Here is a 19,672-nt window from a genome sequence, read left to right as displayed (position 1 = left end):
TCTCTCTCTCTCTCTCTCTCTCTCTCTCTCTCTCTCTCTCTCTCGCTCTCTCTCTCTCTCATGAACAAAAATATCATGACGCCGCCAGGCATTAATCATTCATTTACGCGATCGAGGCCGCATCGAAAAAGGGAACTTGAAATTTTCATGATGAAAAAATAAGACGAACGAAGGCTAACTCCTTAATTATCTCTTAATTATTTGCTCATGTTTTCGCCTATCACAATAAAAAGAAAAAAAACGAAAGAGCGAGAGACGTGTGTAACAGTTCAGTCTTCGCGAGAGATACATCGGCAGATGCATTAACGAGATACGAGTTACTTTCGGCCTTGTAACACATCGCCTTTTGTATTTTTCTACGACGCGCGTATCGTTTCTGCCCCGTCGTGAATTTCTGTCCGTTTCGCGGGCGCGAATAACGCTCGTGAGATTGCATCGCGCTTCTAAATTTCTCCTCGTTTCGTTCCTAAGCGTTCCTCGCCGACCGAGGTGCAAATGAATGTAATAATGATTCCTCCTGATAAAGAGAAGACTGCAGCGCAATTTAAAGTTATCCTCTCCTCAATTTAAAATAAAGACGAAGAGATATCTATCCTAACTTAGCTTTTAAATTTTATGTTAAGACCAATATTCTTATAGTTCATACAAATACACACGCGCGCGCGCGCGCAATCTTATATTTAAGTTGTCTTGAGTTTATCTTCAGATACTCCCAATAAAATAATATTTGCGGTATTTAAAGATGAACTTAAATATAAGAATAGAAATATTCTTAAATAATCCTATTTAAGAATAAGATCTTTTAAATATAAGATCTGTGACTATGAATATATCGTCTTAAAGTCTGTAATAATAGTCGTTACTTGTAACTTGTTTCATGTGAGATATGCAGATCTGAATTTAGAATTAGATTCGAATTTTTCAATTGAATTACATAATATGTGTGACATTATATTTGCAATCGCAACTGAAAAATGCACATCTAACTCTAATCTCAAACCTGAATATCTCAAGAATCGATATAAGAAGGACTTAGAAGAGCCGAGCGCTGAAAAATCGTGTGTAAAAATATAGAGAATGTTAGAATTTCATATACAGGGTGTCCGGTAACTGATCGAGCAACTGCCGTATACGTATACGACGTACGTAACGTATGGGTGTCGCTTGTTACTCCGCCTCGAAATCAGCTGTTTACTCATCGTTGCTAAGAGGTAAGCCATTTCTTTTACACACAGAGCCTGTCTTACCGCTTCTCGTGAGTTTATTCGTTTATACATTTTAATTAATTACGAAATAAATATTGAGAAAATTTCAAAATGGTATATAACTTTTATGATTATTTTGACCCGTTCTACCCGTACACGGCGGTTGCTCGATCAGTTACTGGACATCCTGTATATAACATTAAAGCAAAGTGTGTACAGGCGTTTCGATTAAATCCTTATACAATCGCAACATGTCAGTGCGGTTCCGTTAACGAGTCGATACGAATAGCTTTGTCGATTTGATACATTCGTAATTAGATTCTTATCAATGTATAAATTTAAAATAACATTAAAGTATATCGACGCAAAAATTAATTACTGCACATAACAAATTGATTTTTGCGTGTATACTTTCTAATGTTATTTTAAATTTATACATTGATAAGAATCTAATTGTAAAATCGGAACATCTATACTTTGCTATAATCTTCTCAGTCCAAACTATTTCAAATGAAAGATACTTTTATGAAAGTATTATATCTTTCTTAACTTCAGAGATTAACTAGATTACAAAAATATATTTTCAGAATTTTTAATTTACGTATGTATTTTGCAGTGCACAGCCAATTGTCAGGTTTAAAAGATGCTAAAACAAAATTTCCCACGTATTAATCAATAATCCAATAAGTTTGTCATACGATTTTATATATTTTGAGCACAAGAAGAGTCAGATTATACTTGGAAAAAATATCCAGTGAATTGGATACCAGGAAGTGCGTGTATGTATGAAAAAATTGATATAATATATGAGATTCTACCATTTCCTTTATTTTTGTGCATAATTTTCAGGCGTTCGGTTCTTATAGGTCCTTTTTTGTCTATTTTTGTGTTTGTACATGCGTGTGTATGTCTGTGTTTTTAATCATAGTTTTTATATGTTTTTATTTGTTCCGAGTATTTGACATGAGATAAGTTTCAAATAACGATTATTAATACAAGTCTAAGAAAGAAGTAAGTAGAAGATAAAATAATTAATTTTTATATAGGTGTAATAATAAATGACATAGAGGGGAGATTTGGAAAGAACTAAAAAAAGAAATGCAGAAGAAAGCAACGATAAGTATCGTTTTGGGACAGGATATCCCAGAAGCGTTGATCTTGATTTTAATGACGAATCGTTCCTCGGCAAATTTACCGTGGAGTAACTTTGAGAGCATGTAAGTGCATCACCAGCAGGTGCCATTATTGCGCTTCGCGCCGCTACGTTACGTTCGCGGAAAACAACACGGTCGAAATATACTGCGCAGTGTAAACCTGACGTGATCGTTGCACCGCGATATAATTAAGCGGTGCGGTGTTAGTCACCGCGAATAATCGATCGACCGCCATTTGGCTCGCGCGCGGCAATATTACAATAAATGCATTGGCGGAACTGGTGCATCGAGTGTGCGCCGCGCGCAATTTTGCCGGATTGACGCGGACAAAGAGGAGAGTGAAAGTACGTCATTATAAATACTGCTTTTACCACAATCGCGAGAAGTTTCCCGATTCGCAGGAGCACACAACGGCCTCGAAGTAACTTCCATCGTGCGGGTGACGCTGTCATCCGCACATTCTTCCGGTCTGACCGACAGATATTTATACAACAAATCGCGCTGCTACTTCGGCGATCTCCTGCTAATCGAAAAGCTAGATCGATCTTGACTGAGAATAAAACCCGATAACGCGATATCGCGCGATAAACCGAGATATATGATTATTTCCTCGATATAATTTCCTTGAGATTCGCAAAATAGTGACGGCCACGTGCACAAGTTCCAATAATTTCTCTTCTGTTTAGAGATTTCATCTAGAACTTAGATTTAAATATGTTATTAGTACTCATCGAATAAATATTGTTTAGAAATTTTTTTACATATTTTTTCTTTCAGTGTACAGTAGGTTGTAAAATAGTATAGACAAAGTGAAATTAAAAAAAACAAAATAAAGAGAGCTCACCAAATTGTCAAAACTGAGTCATTATTGTGACATGTTTGCCCAATAATTAAATTATTAATTGTTATTATTATTAATTATAATTAGGTGCTTTTATTATTTATTATGATTAAATATTATAATTATTTATTATCACATAGACATTTAGTGTTCTTAATTATATTATTAATTATATTATTACTGCGTAAATCGTAATGAATCACAATTTTGATAGTTTGGTGTATTCTCAATTTTATTATATCTAAACCGTTTTGCAACTCACTGTATATAGTTGTATTTTTGTTGAGTATATAAAGCTCAAGAAAGTAATAGACTTTCGCGCAATGACAGAGTCGTCAAAATTAATCTTATCAATAAAGAAACGAGAAAAGAGAGAAGGATAGGAACTCGTATAAAAGAAAAGACGCGTATAATATAGACAAGTAAAATGGCAGATAAACGTAAAGAAAGCGTCAGAATGCAGTAATTATGTGTGCTCTTGAAGGTTTACTTTAGAGCGTAATTACAGAGAGAGCATAAATTCGAAGTGTCGGCGAGGTCGCGCATACCGCGGCAAAGCAACATCTTTAAAAATACTGTGGTTGATAACCGCGGACAGAGATTAAGTTACGCCTACTGCAAATATCAACTGCGCACTAGACGAACACGCGATGAACATAACATGCTTCATTCGAACGTTGGTTCGTATATCCTAGTTTAGAAAGGAGTCAAAACGTTTGGGATTTCATCGGTACTTCAGAAACTACGGTATTGCAATGTAAACAGCGACTCTTTAGCTTGTACTCGCAAAACCAATTCTTAATTCCCGTGGCTTTGCACGAAACAAAGATGGTAAAATTACGTAGATTTAATTAAAATAATGATCGACGGAATTTATTATTATTATTATCCTCTTTTTCTTTCTTCGCGATACTACCGAGAGAAAAAGTTCCCACGTATTTGTTCTTAGCGATCGTCGAGAGCCGTATTGCTCGAAAGGCAATAAAATGACAGAAATTCGATAAAGTTTATGGTTAGCAGTTGTAACCACCATGTAAATTAGCGAGTTCGAGCGGTCGTTCCGTGGTTACTAACCGAGCAGTTACGAGTGGTAACCACAGCGTTCTCGTGAAGAGTTAACTCTTCAACTAGAAATATCTGTCGGTGCGACCCGAGGAAAGCGGAATATCGCGCCGCTCTCTAGTGTATCCTCCGTGTAACGTTATTTCACCTCTCGCGTTCATCCAGCACCTTCTCGGCGAAGCTCGCTTTCTTCCAGCAATAACGTATTAACCCTCGTAGCTCCACCAGTTAATAGAGGAAGAAAAAGAAAATCGGTGTCCACAATTACGAATTACTGGGAACGTTAAAAGAAAATGAGCACAACGTTAATTAGAATATTAATGCAATCAACAAAATGTTGGTTGACATATCGACGAATTGATTTGATATCAACTTTCGCTAACGTTTCGCTAATCTTAGCAGTAACTTCTGTCTCTTATAAGCGATCGAAGAGAACGTACTTTTTATATCACAAATTGAGATTGAAAGAAGCGAATAAACGACGATCACAAACTTCCGCTCTCTCTCTCTCTTTTTTTTTCACTCTCTGATTTCATAGACTTTCCCTTGATAGAATTTAATATGTCATTTTGTAGATTAACATACATGCATATATACACACAAATGTATGTTCATTATGTAGACACCCTGATCGAGCTACGAAGGTTAAAAACAACCGGCATGGAAAGCGGAGAAACAGGTGTGCGTATAGGTATCGGTGCGTAATGCACACAGTGCATGTGTACGCGATATGTGTGTATGTGTGTGTGTATGTGTACTCACCGCGTACTTGTCCTTGTAAAAGAGCGAGCTCGTCGACATGTTGCCGCAACCGGTGACGAGGTTCGCTTTAAATCGAAGGTCGCATCGTCCTAATCATCGTAGCCGTCGTCAGCTCCTGCGACCGGGCGATCCCTCGTTTCCGCTCCGGAAAATCTCCTCGCACTCACACTCTGCACACGCGAAACGTATCGATAGTGACATTGATATTATCGGACATAACAGATAAGAAAATGGGCTATATGAAGCGAGAGTTAATTCATCGCGTCGCGCCCACTACGTTTATCTCGCAGACGTTATACACATTGCAGCGATGTAAAAACAGATAAGTTCGAAATTTTATATTCTTTAGAGAAAGGCAAAAACATATTTCTATGTCTAATGTATACGTGTCTCCCTCTTCGATAGGAAGGAAAGTGTCACGACTCCAGCGAGATTGTTTTTTAAATTTCATGCTTGTGTAAATCGTGCAGTTTCTTTAATGTACTAAGAGAAATATTTGGATTCAAAGTGTAACATAGTTGTAAAATTCATATTTGCACCTCATACACATATACACACAAAAAATGTTTGCTTCCACTTTCGATTATATGTAAATTATATATATATATATATATATATATATATATATATATATATATATATATATATACATACACACATACACATACACACACAATTACAGGGCTAACATAGAATATAAAATAATTATTATGTCTATTATTTTAGTTTTCCACAAAGTCCTTTTGAACAATATTTATTGTTATCTGCTGTTACTTCAACAATTTTTAAAACCTTCTCCAAAACATATTCACTTTTAAGCTGTGACACACTCCTGTTCCTACAACGCGCGCGCATATTCATTCTTATATTCCATACATCGTGTGCCTTCGCGCGTTCCCTTACACTATATAACACCTCCCCCCTGCCGTTACTTGATATCTTTTTACAGACTTTCTTATATCGCTCTACCTTTTCGATGAAATCTCGTCTGTATCGCGCGAGAAACACTCGCACGTGTATGCGCTCGAGAAACCGCGAGACTGTCGCGTCGCGTCGCGCGATCGATTGATCGATCGGCACCGGTTGAGCCGCACGATCGACGTCAGCTAGCACGACGGCTGTCTCTCTCGCGATGATTCGAGCACGCCCACGCATGCACGCACCGCGTACACAAAAGAGCGAGAGAGCGGTGAATGACAGATCGCACCTGAATCGAACCTGCGGGAGACAGAGACTGCTGGTACCGTCAGTCTGTGTCCAGTTAGCTCGCCGCACACAAGGGTGGCCCCTCCATCGGGGCCCGTCTCTTCTCCCTCCCCTCCCCCCGACCCCCCCACGGATGACCTACAATCTATCTCCGACCGTTTTGTCTCTATCCCCTTCTCTGCATGTCGATCCGTCGATCTGGCGCTCTCTCTCTTTCTCCCTCTTTCTCTCTCTTCCTCTCTCTTTCTCTCTCTTTCTCTCTCTTTCTCTCTCTCTGTTTATTTCTATCGATCTCTTTCCCTATCGTTATCGATTTTCGTAAGCGTTCTTCACCACGAAATGAAGCATTTTGGATAATAAACAATTTTGAAACTGACAACCGCGACGATCGCAATAAAATTTTTTCCACAGGTTCCTCATGCGAAATAGGAATATGGAAACGTAGAGAGATTTTTAGATCAAATAAAAGAACAAAAGAAACTACACGAAAAAAAATGTTAAAACGTTATCAAATTTAATCTTTTTTTAGAATAAATTAGCTTTAAGAATACGATAATGTATACAAAAATGCTTACTAGTATTTTGTAATTACATTAATACAGACATAACTTCCTTTACGAAAAATATTATGTAATTTAAATCTCGTGAAACACACACACGGAAAATAAAAAGGAAAATATTTTTGATATAAATAATATTAAATCTCTTCTCTTATTAGACTATAAGAGAGAAAAGTGTAAGAAATAAAAAAAAAATATTTATTCGACTAATAACAAGCAATATACTAATAAAAACAATTGTTTATTATATTATTATAAAAAGCTTAGGGATTTATGTAAATATGTTGTTAGTATCCACGCAATACATTTTTTCTTATTTTTTATATATTTTTCTTCATGTGTAAATATTTTTTATAATAATATTCGATATGTGTATTTAAAACACTTTGGTAAATATAAAGAAGGGATCTATTTATTGGGAAGCATTGACGTTACCGATTGTTTTATACCGCAAAGTTGCAATGGTTTTCATACTCCCTCCCTCCCTTCCTCTCTCTCTCTCTTTCTCTCGCTTTACCAAAAAATATCGACCATACCAGAAGATATGAACAAATTATTTACAGCATGTACAACAATCAATCTGAAAATGTTAAAAAGTGTACGTGCTTTAGAAATTCAACGATTGCAGTTTCGTATCCGTGTAAACGGACATCATCTGGAGTACCTCTGAGATAAGAATCATTGTTTATTTAATGCTAAATTACCTTATATTATACCTTAAAATCGTCTAAACATCCACTATTGTACTAAGAATAAAAAAGTATAGAATTTAATTGCTATTTAAAAAAATAAAAGTAACCTTGAAATCTCCGAACCGTCTCATTCTGGACAAAAATTATTATCGCTATATGGCCCGGTTGTTCTAACTTCTTGGTAAGTTAACTGATTAAATCATATGTTTGTTTTTGTTCTTCGTTTAATTTAGACACGGACTTATGATTTAACTATCAGTTAATTTACCAAGAAATTGAAATAACCAACTCTATGATCAATATTCATATATATCTTATATTTAAAATCATCTTAAGTACTGTCCTAAGATATCATGAACCAATCATAGAACCGTATTCGCATCTTAAGATCTTACTTAAAACGATCTTAAAATAAGATTCGACTATGAATACCGGCCTATGACAGCCCGCTTCATTCCGTAAAATTTTAGTTCCACAAATTTTCCTCTAGATCGAGATAGATATAGATTCGAAGATATTTAAGATGGCAATAATTATTGCTCCACTTCATATACATACATACACACTGAAGATAAATGGAAATGCATCAATCAAAACAGAGTATTTCCATCCAGCAAGCAGTACGAAAACAAGCACCGTGTGCCGCTGGCTTGAGCACTCATTGAACTGCTTTTTCTACTGAATGTGGCCAATGAGAATTCAGTACTTTTCTTTCATTTTGTTGCACGTGACCTTTATGCCTTTACGCCTTTGTTAAACTAAAGGCCATTCTACAATTGCGTAAGTATAATCGTGAACGTAAGAATCAACCAATTAGAGTGTTTTATTTACTGATTGCTTTATTCTAATTCGTTGTTGGATAGAGAATTTCTGGGGTAATTAGAAAAAAAAGTTAAGACCTTAGGAGAATTCTATCTACCAGCCAATCAACACGTCCGACAATACTTGTCGTACGACGTGTGTAATATTATGGAGGATTTACACCGCATTTGATATCCGATGTATGACCTCCGATATCCAATAGGAGAACAGCTTTCCAATGGAGAATTGAATTCTTTATTAGAAAGCTGTTTTCTTATTGGATATCGAACGTCGTACGTCAATATCGCGCGATGTGAATCCTGCATTATTCTTTTATTGAATATCGGACGTCGTACATCGGACACGATGTGAATCATTGGCTGCATTCAGCAGACTCAACAGTTGCACAACAGTTGAGTAATTTGTCAATGTAATTGGTCTAGATTTAGGGATCTAATAGCAAGAACCAATAATCGTTGATTGCTCATTGAGCGCTTTTTCTACTGAATGCGCCCCTCCATAACCAGGCGTTTTTTAGGGAATATTCTCTGGCGTGATGGAGGATTCACACCGCATCCAATGTCCGACGTAGACATCCAATATCCAATAGGAGAACAGCTTTCCAATGAAAAATTGAATTCTCTATTAGAAAGCTGTTCTCCTATTGGATATCGGACGTCATTCGTCGGACATCGGACGCAATGTAAATCCTGCATGAGCCTGCGCCGTATTGACAGTGCTCTCGAGAAACGGGCGAGATCTCGAAACGTACGATCTCGAATCGTGTCGCGGCGCGGTACGTGAGTGCGTTGTGTATTTGTTTCCCTCTCGCCGTGCGGACTCGATCGGAAACATGACGCAAGAAGGCCAGTAAGTATAAGGTGATCGGTATAATTCGGCGTAACGATGCTTGCTGTTGGGCCCGGTTGTCGGGCCCCGTATTCGCTCGACCGCGTATAGCCGCGTTGGAGTGCCGGCCAACGTCCAAGTGCCGCCCCGTGGGGCGAACGGCACCGCCATGTTGATGGGACGGTTTATTGATTCTCGAAGTTTCCAGGCGAAAAACTCAATGCAATCGGTCCCACGGACGAAAATGCAAACGTCGATCCTCGCTCGTGGCCTCATCCGTCGCGTATTCTCAGCCTCCGATTTCGCGAACCGCGTCCTCGGCGCGTGCTTTGCTCAGAGGAGGAAGCGCATCGCATGCCGGGGCATAAGCTCAATGACTCTCGTTTCTTCGAAGAGCCCATTGCCGCTAGCTTTGACGATGATCCTCCCATGAATCGCGATGCGACAGTCGAATATATCTTGCTTTCTCATTGAGACTTCTCCCGCGAACGTAACGATCTTTGCACGAAACATCGTTACACAAATAGCCTTGAGATCCGACCCCTAACCTAACCTATAGGTGTACAACAGGTCAGGTTCCCCAACACACACGTGGGAAATCACCTGCCGACGTTTGCTCGCGTAATTTTCCTTAAATGTACGGAAATATAAATTGTTAGGGATCGTCTACGATGCGATCGCAATTACGTTTTAAAGTCGTAACACTAGTCTGTGAATTGATCATGTATTCACTTGCTTTGCATAAATTTGTGAAATGAAAAGTTTCATTGATAAATTCAATAAAACTGTTCGTTTTTCAAGAGTTTGCGCTATAGAAATCGATACATTATCGATTCATAGACTAATGCTACGACTGCAATGTAGACGATCCCTTCGTGATCAGGATTGTCTGTCCTGCATACCTGTATATATATATATCTTATATTTTCAGGATACCTCCTCCCCCGGTTATGTGGGCCCAAAGGAAAGATATCTTATATGTCACTATTTGTCTAGAAGATTGTAAGGATCCTATAATCGAAATTGAACAAAACAAAATATATTTCAAAGGAGAAGGAGGCACAGATAACAAAATGCATGAAGTTACGATTAATTTATACAAGGATATTGTTCCAAGCAAAACTGTAAAAAATATGAAAGGTAGAACCTTTGAATTAGTCCTTGTTAAAAAAGACGAGGGACCATATTGGCCACGATTAATCAAGGACAAGACAAAGGCGCACTGGTTGAAGAGCGATTTTAACAAATGGAAGGATGAGGACGATACTGAAGATGAAGGCAGTCCACCTGACTTAGAAGAGGTATTTATTTTTATGTAAATTCTGCACAATTAAGTTCCACATAATATAGTCGTTTGCAAATAAAAAAAAACATGTTCTCTGATTCCATAGATGATGCGGCAAATGGGTGGTTTGAGCGATTCCGCCGATAAGAAACCGAATTTCGATGACTTAGACGATTTAGGGGACGCCGAGGCCGACAGTGACGACGAAGATCTTCCGGACTTATATGATTAAGACGATGAATAATTGTATCGATTAATTAAATAATTAATTACATTAAAGACAAATGGCAACCTGATGATAGCGCACGATTCGGGCAATATTTCAGTAGGCCTTGCTGTTTGTATTCTTCTATCGCAAGTAATTTTGCAAATTCGCTAATGGTCGTGTTGCAAGTAGCAAACTGAACGAGAGCAAAATGTGCTAAAGGGAAAAGACCGAAATAGAAAGATAAAGCACAGTGCATACTCTAAAGAGTTGTCTACAACGCGGTCGTAGTTACGCTTTAAAGTCGTAGCATCAATCTGTATATCGATCATTTATCTGTTTCATTCGTAAGAGATAAAAAGTTTTATGGAAAAATTCGATAAAGCTTTATTTTTCATAAGTTTATACGAAGGAAATAGATACGTGATTTATTTACGGATTAGTACTACGATTTTAAAATATGACTGCGACCGCGTTGTAGACAATCCCTTAAACCGAGTTATACACGTCTTGGGGATCCTTCACACCTCTCCTCCCTGTTAGCCTGTAGTTCATATACTAAGTTATAATGGACAAGCTTTTTTAATAATGTATCGTATAAATTACTAAGGAGAGATAAAACAATGGGAGTAACAGAAATCATCCGTGAAATTGTTCATTTTGTAAGATCCTACAAAGCATTACTCGATAGGCATGGCAAGTGTTATTATAAACGTTATATGGTGAGATAAAAATATCGATACTTTACTTCGTCTTGATACTTTATTTTCTTGAATTGTTCTATATCTGTCTCTTTTTCTTTCTATCCTCCCGTTGAAGTATATTTCCTTTGTCTCTGTGAACGTAACTTTAAACTTTCAATGTATATAAAGCACGCAAATCTAGAAATCGCGTTCTCGTGCCGAAAAATATGAATCATCCGTTACGTAAAATATTGCGTTTATTTAACCAACAATGCTGGATGCACCGCGTAAAGCCAGATATCCAGCTGTTATGTCCATCGGTAAACTTCGTACTGTCGCGAATTCTTCGGCGGTTGCGTAGTACAATTTAGTCTGTGGATCCGTGTATCGTGCCTACAAGAGTAATACGATTTAATAAATTTAAGAAAGTTTACGATTTAATAATAAAAAAAGGTGGATTTTTTTTCAAATGTCGCGAGAAGAATTATCTTCGCACTCACTGGCAATCCAGAAATGTCGGAGTACTTCTTGGCAGGTTTGAAGCTCGGAGGTGCATTGATGGAACTGTCTAAAAATCATCATTACGCACGCTATAGCAATACATACGCTGTAGCAATAGCATACGATTAAAAATATTCTATATATGGGTGTTGATGCGAACTATTTCGGTTTTTATCACGTGTGAATTATTCTTATAACTTTGTTATACAGTTCAAAAATACCAACTTCCCAACCATGTACGAACATAACGACAAGTGGAAATAAAATCATTTTATCGGACCCTACGTACAGTGTTTTACCGTGCTTGGCCACGGTAATGAACGTTCCTGAGCCAAAACCTGTTTTAACGAACGCCACGTGCGTTTTTTACCGGTGTTACCAGTGGGCCGAAATTTCTGCTGAAACGAGCGGTTCTTGAACACAGGCTGTGGCTTCTTGTTAGCCTCAATTATCTCCTCACTCGCCATTTTTCTCTGTTATCTAAAACAGACAGAACTGATAAATGATTATGCACATTAGTGAAACTGAGACCTGTGTAAGATCCTCCAAACAATCGAATTATTTTCTTTCGTTACTAATTTATTTAATTATTAGAGGGATTAATAAATATTTGGGTTTAACTAAATAATAATGACTATATTTAATATAATTATAACTAATCTTCCAACTAGCGAATCTCCCGTCTTCTCTCTTTTATAATCAGTCAAGGTAATCTTTTAGCCAAGTCTCTACATAACTTCTATTTGTTTTGTTATTAAAATCAAATTAAGAGTCGGTTTGTTTCTTACAGACCATTCTACAGAATTCTTTATCAGATCTAAAACTAATGAACGACATTTTGCAACAAGATTTATTTGTCATTTATCAATAGCTCACGAAGAAAGTGAAGGGAATGGCCATAAATCTTTTATATGTATTATACAAAAATACACATTCCAAAATATACATACATATATAGTATAATATATATTTAAGAAATCATTAATCCGAGCGATGAAATAAGACTAAGATGTAGATACTACATCTTAATATAACAGAGATTGCATGTAATACTGTTGCATCTGAATGCTTGAGCAATGGCTTGACCTATTTGCTTAGAATAGGAAAACAGAATAATTATACTGATATTGCTGAACTATATAGGTAAATAAAACGAATATATTGTGTATATATATATATATATATATATATATATATATATATATATATATATATATATCACACACACTTATGTGTTTCACAAACGTATTTTGTAAAATTGAAATATGTATCCTTGCAACAGATAGTCTTCTATAATGGCTGGTAGATTCATTTTCCACACAAATGAGAACAATTATTAAGAGTAAGAAAATAAGAACTCAATAACAATAATATCCGAACTGTACAATGATATCAATTAAATAATAGGAAAAAGAGCTAATTCGATTAAATAAAATATAATAAATAATTAAAACGGTCAATATAAATTACCTTTGTTGAGCTCAGCTAAAAGTGAAATGATCCTGTCAACGATAACATCGCCACGTCTAAGTAAAAGAGATAATAACAGATTTATATACACGAACATTAACATTGTGGCCACGACTCTTGGAAGAGAAGGAAACAAACAAGATTTTATTTTCATAACAAGCTGCAGTAGCTGTTGCCCAAATATTCTGTGTCCTTTTGAGAGTTAAGTCCATGCTTTTGAAATTTAATGTAAATCATTTCTGATATCAGGCGTTTCAAGTAATAACGTTCCTCATGCAAAACTTTGGCTTGATCCCAAGAGTCGTCGCTGCAATGTTAATGCTCGTGTATATAAATCTGTTATTATCTCTTTTACTTAGACGTGGCGATGTTATCGTTGACAGGATCGTTTCACTTTTAGCTGAGCTCAACAAAGATAATTTATATTGACCGTTTTAATTATTTATTATATTTTAATCTTACCTATTTTTATTTTATTTTATGGTTTTTTTTATAATTATGGCTGCTTCCTAGTATTAACTTGAACTTTTTAATATTAGTCGGGTAATGGTCTTGTCAGCTATAATACTGCGAATAACATTCATGTCATTTTATTAAGGTCTTTAATTAATTCTTTTACTTGTAATGCGTTCGTTTTGTAAACCTTGAGTTTTTTTTTATATCACTGAAGAGGGTTCATGATTGAGCCGAAACGTTTGATTATTTATATTGAGTATTGATGTTCAATAAATATTGCTCTATTTCCTAACACAAGGAAGGTTTTATCCATATGGTACATAGCACTATTAATCCTGTGCTTGAACTCGAATTAGTCCTTTTTCCTATTATTTAATTGAGAACAATTATGCTTCATACTTAAATGAGAACAATTATCCTTCGTACTTAAACAAACATGCTTGCATAATATTAAAGTATGCTTGTAAAACAAGTACTTCTCTTATCTTCAAGAAGCCTCCATTTTACTTCTTTGCTTCTTTGTTTTATATAGTATTTACATAACATAAATATATATATGCACATAAATGATTAGTTTGTATACAATTTACATTATAATTTATAATTATATTAATTTAAATAAAGTTTTCTCCTGGTACTGGTAGTCTCTGTTAACATTTTGAAATTTTTGTAAAAGGAAAAATTAAATTAACTATTAAAAACAGCTTAAATCACTTTGTTGTCAATGTATAACTTAATGTACACACACATTCTTCTTCATAAAATCCACATTAACGCATAATTATATATTTTTTTGTTCAATTTAGCGTGTGTACTCAATAATGTTCATTATTAAGTCACAATTTACTGTGTAACATTTTTCATCTGTGATAAATTTGAATGTTCCTGCTTCGATAGTAAATGTATTCTCAGATTTGTATTACATATTTACTCATTGCTTTAAACTATTATTGATCCTAATTTTGGAGATTTGTTTTTATAATATTTCATCTATATAGTGTTCTGTTATATTTATATTTCTCTTATTTACACACACATTTAATTTCTTGTATTATCCTCTTATTAATGTTATTGAAATAGTATGCTAATAGAATAAATTTTTCGACAAATTTTATGTTTTTTTAAAAAATAATATCTATTTTGTGTATCGATAATATTCTCATTATTTTTCATTGCAATATCTTTTGATTCCTCACTTACTTTTAATAATTTTCGATTTGTATGATATATGCCGTCGACGTAAGATACGAAGTTTATTTTGCTGTTTTTTTGTTATAAATCAACGAAACTTGCTCAAATTTCAAACGAACGATAAATTTTTTATATTAAGCGATGATAATTCTATTTCATACTTGACATGAATTAGTTAATTACCGATAAACTTACGCAAATTTACAAATTATACACACGACAGAATCTCACAAAATTGTATTGATAAGTTCTTTTTTATGAAAATGAGGCTAATACTGATTACAGTTTGTTTACGAGAATTTCAGCAAACTCCACAATGTCGCTGATGAAAATGACATTAACAAGTATTACAAATGCAAATATAATTCGTAGCAATACAGTACTCGTATATTCTAATAGTATCAGATACTGTAAGTACGCTTATCTTGTTACGATAAAAGCTGAGTTCCAATTAACGTCCGTTACGATCGCGGCATCATTTTATCCATGTTTCTTACTGGATGTTAAACAAGGATAGAATGACGCCACGATCATTATGAGCGTTAAACGGAATGCATCCAGAAAGGTTAATCCTAGATCATAAACATCTTTTTATTTCTTTTTTCTGTTTGGTCACCATGCATTCGGCCTCCTCCTCGAGAAATCATAAACAATCACATGTGTTGAGGTTAGAAATCTTATTGTAGGTTATGCGAACCTTAACCGGTGATTACTGGAAAATTAATAAAATATCAACACATATTTATTATTTATATTAAATGTTTCGCACCTGCATTAATTTCCTGTCAAATTTCTTAAGAGAGTCCTCCTTGATTATCGTGATTATACATTTAACATATTCTCGCACATTTGGCTCAAGATGCAGTATTCTCTGTATCAAATATAAACGTAAAAAAATAGACGTTTACGGGTTTCAAAAAAAAATGCGACAATAAAGACGAAAAATTCAGGCCTGTCATCTGATCAATTGCATCTTCATATTTGTCAATTACATTTTTATGAAAAAGAGCGGGCTAAGTGTAGAAAGTGCACTTGATAAGAACATCATATGGCCGGGGAGGATGGCACGGAAGGTAGTGGGGATTAGATATAATATTGGGCTGAGAGGACGTGATAGACTTCACCTTGGCGAGCACGTGAAGGTCGGAAGGGCGAACGAGCTCGAGAATCTTGTTACAGGTTGCACATCGCGCGAACGGCTGTCACAAAACGCACAAAGAGTATGGCGCGCAAATTCTTCGTCGGTGGCAATTGGAAGATGAATGGCACGAAGAGCGAGATCAACGACATCGTCGCGTTCCTGAAGACCGGCCCGCTTGACCCCAACGTTGGTACGTGATGTGTGCGATCAGCATGTACGTGTGTATGCAATGTTCCGTAAAATGTTACATCGGAAACCGGCGAATTCCGGAATCGATTCTTTCGTCAAAAAGAATGATTCCTCTATTCGATTTTATAATTCACGAGAAAATTATTTCTTAAAAAAGAAAAAGGAATGAATTGAACTTCAGAAACAATGTTGTTGATTTCCTTCAAGGGAGTTTTGCTTCATCATATATTCTCAATCGAGATTTTACTCGTGATATTTATGTAACAGAGATCACAAAGTTTATATTCTTTAGGAAGAATGAAAGTCCAGATTTGCCAGAGAATCTAGCAGCGTCATCTGATGCAAATGCTTATGTAACATTCCTGCATGTTTTGTTCAACTTCTGACTCATATGAATTCGCTGTAACTTTACGAAACTTTAACGTCTTACAGAAGTCGTGGTTGGAGTACCGTCGATATATCTCGCATACGTGACGTCCATTGTGCCCAATAATGTCAGTGTCAGTGCACAGAACACATACAAAGTGGCTAAAGGAGCTTTCACTGGCGAAATCAGCCCAGGAATGCTTCTGGACAACAATATCCCCTGGGTGATCCTTGGTCACTCTGAACGTAGAAATGTGTTCGGCGAGACGGACGAGCTGATCGCAGAGAAAATCGCGCATGCCTTAGAAGCTGGTTTAAAGGTGATTAATGACCTTATTGATAAAACAATCGACTAGTCAAGGCTCTTGGCTCCTTGCCGCGGAACACGGATGGCACACAAAAATATAAGAGAGAACTCACACCTTCGCAACACTCGTAACTCAAAAAAGCAGAAGTTAATTTAGGGCTGTATTTGAATGCTAAATATGCCTTTCTGATTTTCAAGCTGAAACATCTTTATACGGGACGCACGTATAAGAAAAACACAATCTGGAATGAAAAGCGCGTATTTAATGTTCAAATACACGTTAAGAATACGGCCTCAGAACTCGCGCTAGTGATCAGGTGGTAGTTGACAGTTTTTGCTTTTCTACCAGCGCGAGTTCTGATTGGCTTCTACCTTTTTGCTTTTCTGTAAAGCAAACTCTACCTGAGATTGTAAGCAGTAAGAAAATTGACCAATAATAATCGATCATTCATGGGTCGTAAGAAGAATCGTCGACTATAATTGATCAACTGGCTCACTGTTTTACTGCTGAAGGCCTGGACACACAAAAAAATTGATCAATTATAATCGGTTATAATTATCATTTTGTTGATCATTATATAATTATAATGATCAAGAAAATTGATCAATTATAGTCGATTATTTTTCGACTGTAAGGAGAAATCGCCCACTGTGACTGATCAATTTTGTGCTTATGTTTTTCTGTATACTCCCGGCTGAGCTCTCGATTGATGATGGCGGTAAAGAAATACACGATATATAACATTCAATAAATTACCGAAAAATTCACGTGACACGCAACTTACTTTTTTACTTTATATTTCCGTATGATTTTGTCACGTCAATTTTAGTTATTCATCGATTATTGGAACAACAGGAAAGTGTTCAGACTATTTTATATTCTGCTTGATTGATCATGAGTATCATTTTATGAATATATCTTTTTGTTTTTACGTATTTTGCAAGAACTTTAACGTGTATTTCTCGCTTTTGGCGTCATAGATCAAGAAATCTTAAGGAATTTCCTTCAATCAAAAGATACTTAAAATTTCACTGAAAATTTATAGTATATGTAACATGAACTATAGATTTCAGTAAAATTTTCCTCAAAAAGAACGTTCTGAAATGTATCCTTAAAGATGCAGAATAAACTTCTTGCATTTTTCAGGTAATCGCGTGTATAGGTGAGAAATTAGAGGAACGCGAGGCGGGCAAAACCGAGGAAGTGGTGTACAAACAGACCAAGGCGATAGCGGACAAGGTAAAATCCTGGGACAACGTGGTATTAGCTTACGAACCAGTCTGGGCGATAGGCACAGGTAAAACCGCGACGCCGCAACAGGCGCAGGAAGTTCACGAGAAATTACGGGAATGGTTGTCCAAGAACGTCAACCCCAACGTTTCGCAAACTTTGCGGATCATCTACGGCGGCTCCGTAACGGCGGGCAATGCCAAGGACTTGGCGAAGGAGAAGGACATCGATGGATTCTTGGTCGGCGGCGCGTCGTTGAAACCCGACTTTGTACAGATCGTTAATGCTCGTTGTTAAAACGCAAAAACTTATCATCTTCCATAACGTTGTGCCAGATCAAATATAACAGAGATTTTATGCATATTATGAGTACAAATGAGAGATGATGCATATCGTTAGTCATTTTACTCGAACATGTAAATTATTCCAATGATAAAAAGGGAAGTTACATTCATTATAAACTTTGTCAAGTTTTAAAATGCTTGCTATATATCTAAAATAGAGGAGTATGTTATATTGTTGTTATGACTGTTGTATATGTAACTCTTGAGTATCTATGTTGCAAAATATATATTCTAGAGCAACAGATCACTTAAATTCAAGTAATCATTAGCAATTTCTGTAGCATTGTTGATACAATTGATGGATAAAACTTAAAGATATGAGAAATTAGCAATAAATGTTTGAACAAATCTGTTACTACATGCAATTCCTGTGCAAGTTTATTTAATCAATCCTCTTACAAAGACATTCTTTGGTGTTTCAATATTTGAGGTTGCTGTAAAATGATCTTGTTTTGCTCTAGCACAAGCAATATCAGTTAAAGATTTGAAAGAACGTGGTTCCCAGATTGCTAAGTCAGCTAATACCTTTCGATTCAGCAAAATATTACATCTAGTTAAACCTTCTTTAAGAATATTCATATTTATGCCATGTTCAGCTGTAGCAGCTCCTATTCTCTGTTCCCGCAACTAAAAATAAAATATGTGATAAAACTGAGATTTCACACACACAAGATACTTTAAAAACTGCAAGATCATTCATAAATTTTGATATATTTCAAGTAATATACCTCTTTCATATCCTGCTTCTTTATTTTTCTGCCTAATGTGCAATATTGTAGAGCCCTATGTACACTCCTGATAGCAATGCTGTAGCAATTTCTTCTTCTGCCCATGTGATGCTAACGATATTATGCGAAATATATTAATAATTAATACAAACAAACGTAAAAACATTTTTTAGAAGCATTACTTACTGCGGCGAGCATGAATATTTTGCGTTTGCGCCAGAATTCATCGGGCCCTCGATTTCTTCCTAATAAAGATAACGATAAGAATACCATACTTCACCTTAATTAATTCGATCAATTAAATAAACTCGTAAAATTCGTAATTTTGCGTTAAGTGAGTGTAATCAGAGAGTATATCACGTTCAAATTAACATATAGAGGTTAAATCAGTCTGATTACGCCATATATATAATACTACTATATGGCGCGTAGACTCTCAGCTG

General features: G+C 35.9%; 4 protein-coding genes across 8 annotated transcripts; 2 read left to right on the top strand and 2 right to left on the bottom strand.

Annotated features, from left to right (window-relative positions):
• Positions 1-8,987: 8,987 nt before the first annotated feature.
• LOC116848011 (prostaglandin E synthase 3) lies at positions 8,988-11,369 on the top strand. Its single transcript, XM_032823676.1, has 3 exons — positions 8,988-9,153; positions 10,064-10,433; positions 10,524-11,369. Exons 1-3 carry the CDS (start codon positions 9,137-9,139, stop codon positions 10,647-10,649), a joined length of 513 nt encoding a protein of 170 aa, XP_032679567.1. The 5' UTR covers positions 8,988-9,136; the 3' UTR covers positions 10,650-11,369.
• On the bottom strand, positions 10,421-16,196 carry LOC116848013 (INO80 complex subunit C). Of its 5 annotated transcripts, XM_032823682.1 has the most exons (6): positions 16,048-16,188; positions 15,693-15,794; positions 15,621-15,635; positions 12,096-12,286; positions 11,806-11,873; positions 10,421-11,698 (listed from the first exon to the last, which is right to left on the bottom strand). In XM_032823682.1, the coding sequence occupies exons 4-6, from the start codon at positions 12,271-12,273 to the stop codon at positions 11,567-11,569; spliced, it is 378 nt and encodes a 125-aa protein (XP_032679573.1). In that variant the 5' UTR covers positions 12,274-12,286; positions 15,621-15,635; positions 15,693-15,794; positions 16,048-16,188; the 3' UTR covers positions 10,421-11,566. The 5 variants fall into 5 exon arrangements, with proteins under 5 accessions (XP_032679573.1, XP_032679569.1, XP_032679572.1 ...); XM_032823678.1 differs by lacking the exon at positions 15,621-15,635; XM_032823681.1 differs by lacking the exons at positions 15,621-15,635; positions 15,693-15,794 and having other exon boundaries at positions 16,048-16,196.
• On the top strand, positions 16,111-18,866 carry LOC116848009 (triosephosphate isomerase). Its single transcript, XM_032823675.1, has 3 exons — positions 16,111-16,254; positions 16,686-16,939; positions 18,074-18,866. The coding sequence occupies exons 1-3, from the start codon at positions 16,146-16,148 to the stop codon at positions 18,452-18,454; spliced, it is 744 nt and encodes a 247-aa protein (XP_032679566.1). The 5' UTR covers positions 16,111-16,145; the 3' UTR covers positions 18,455-18,866.
• Positions 18,850-19,666, bottom strand: LOC116848012 (39S ribosomal protein L20, mitochondrial). Its single transcript, XM_032823677.1, has 3 exons — positions 19,416-19,666; positions 19,230-19,340; positions 18,850-19,128 (listed from the first exon to the last, which is right to left on the bottom strand). The coding sequence occupies exons 1-3, from the start codon at positions 19,500-19,502 to the stop codon at positions 18,880-18,882; spliced, it is 447 nt and encodes a 148-aa protein (XP_032679568.1). The 5' UTR covers positions 19,503-19,666; the 3' UTR covers positions 18,850-18,879.
• Positions 19,667-19,672: the final 6 nt, after the last annotated feature.

The sequence above is a fragment of the Odontomachus brunneus genome, unplaced genomic scaffold, assembly GCF_010583005.1.
Source record: "Odontomachus brunneus isolate Ranch 3 - 2012 unplaced genomic scaffold, Obru_v1 Obru_scaffold_087, whole genome shotgun sequence".
In the NCBI taxonomy this organism is placed as follows: domain Eukaryota; kingdom Metazoa; phylum Arthropoda; class Insecta; order Hymenoptera; family Formicidae; genus Odontomachus; species Odontomachus brunneus.
This window is presented reverse-complemented; position numbering and strand designations above follow the sequence as displayed.

Coding starts and splice junctions, on each gene's coding strand:
- LOC116848009 (XM_032823675.1), top strand. CDS start 16,146: ATGGCGCGCAAATTCTTCGTCGGTGGCAATTGGAAGATGAATGGCACG. Junction 16,255..16,685: donor CCCGCTTGACCCCAACGTTG/GTACGTGATGTG, acceptor AACGTCTTACAG/AAGTCGTGGTTGGAGTACCG. Junction 16,940..18,073: donor CCTTAGAAGCTGGTTTAAAG/GTGATTAATGAC, acceptor TGCATTTTTCAG/GTAATCGCGTGTATAGGTGA.
- LOC116848011 (XM_032823676.1), top strand. Junction 10,434..10,523: donor GTCCACCTGACTTAGAAGAG/GTATTTATTTTT, acceptor CTGATTCCATAG/ATGATGCGGCAAATGGGTGG.
- LOC116848012 (XM_032823677.1), bottom strand. CDS start 19,502: ATGGTATTCTTATCGTTATCTTTATTAGGAAGAAATCGAGGGCCCGAT. Junction 19,341..19,415: donor AAATATTCATGCTCGCCGCA/GTAAGTAATGCT, acceptor TAATATCGTTAG/CATCACATGGGCAGAAGAAG. Junction 19,129..19,229: donor AGAAGCAGGATATGAAAGAG/GTATATTACTTG, acceptor TTTTATTTTTAG/TTGCGGGAACAGAGAATAGG.
- LOC116848013 (XM_032823681.1), bottom strand. CDS start 12,273: ATGGCGAGTGAGGAGATAATTGAGGCTAACAAGAAGCCACAGCCTGTG. Junction 11,874..12,095: donor GCCAAGCACGGTAAAACACT/GTACGTAGGGTC, acceptor GATGATTTTTAG/ACAGTTCCATCAATGCACCT. Junction 11,699..11,805: donor CCGACATTTCTGGATTGCCA/GTGAGTGCGAAG, acceptor TTACTCTTGTAG/GCACGATACACGGATCCACA.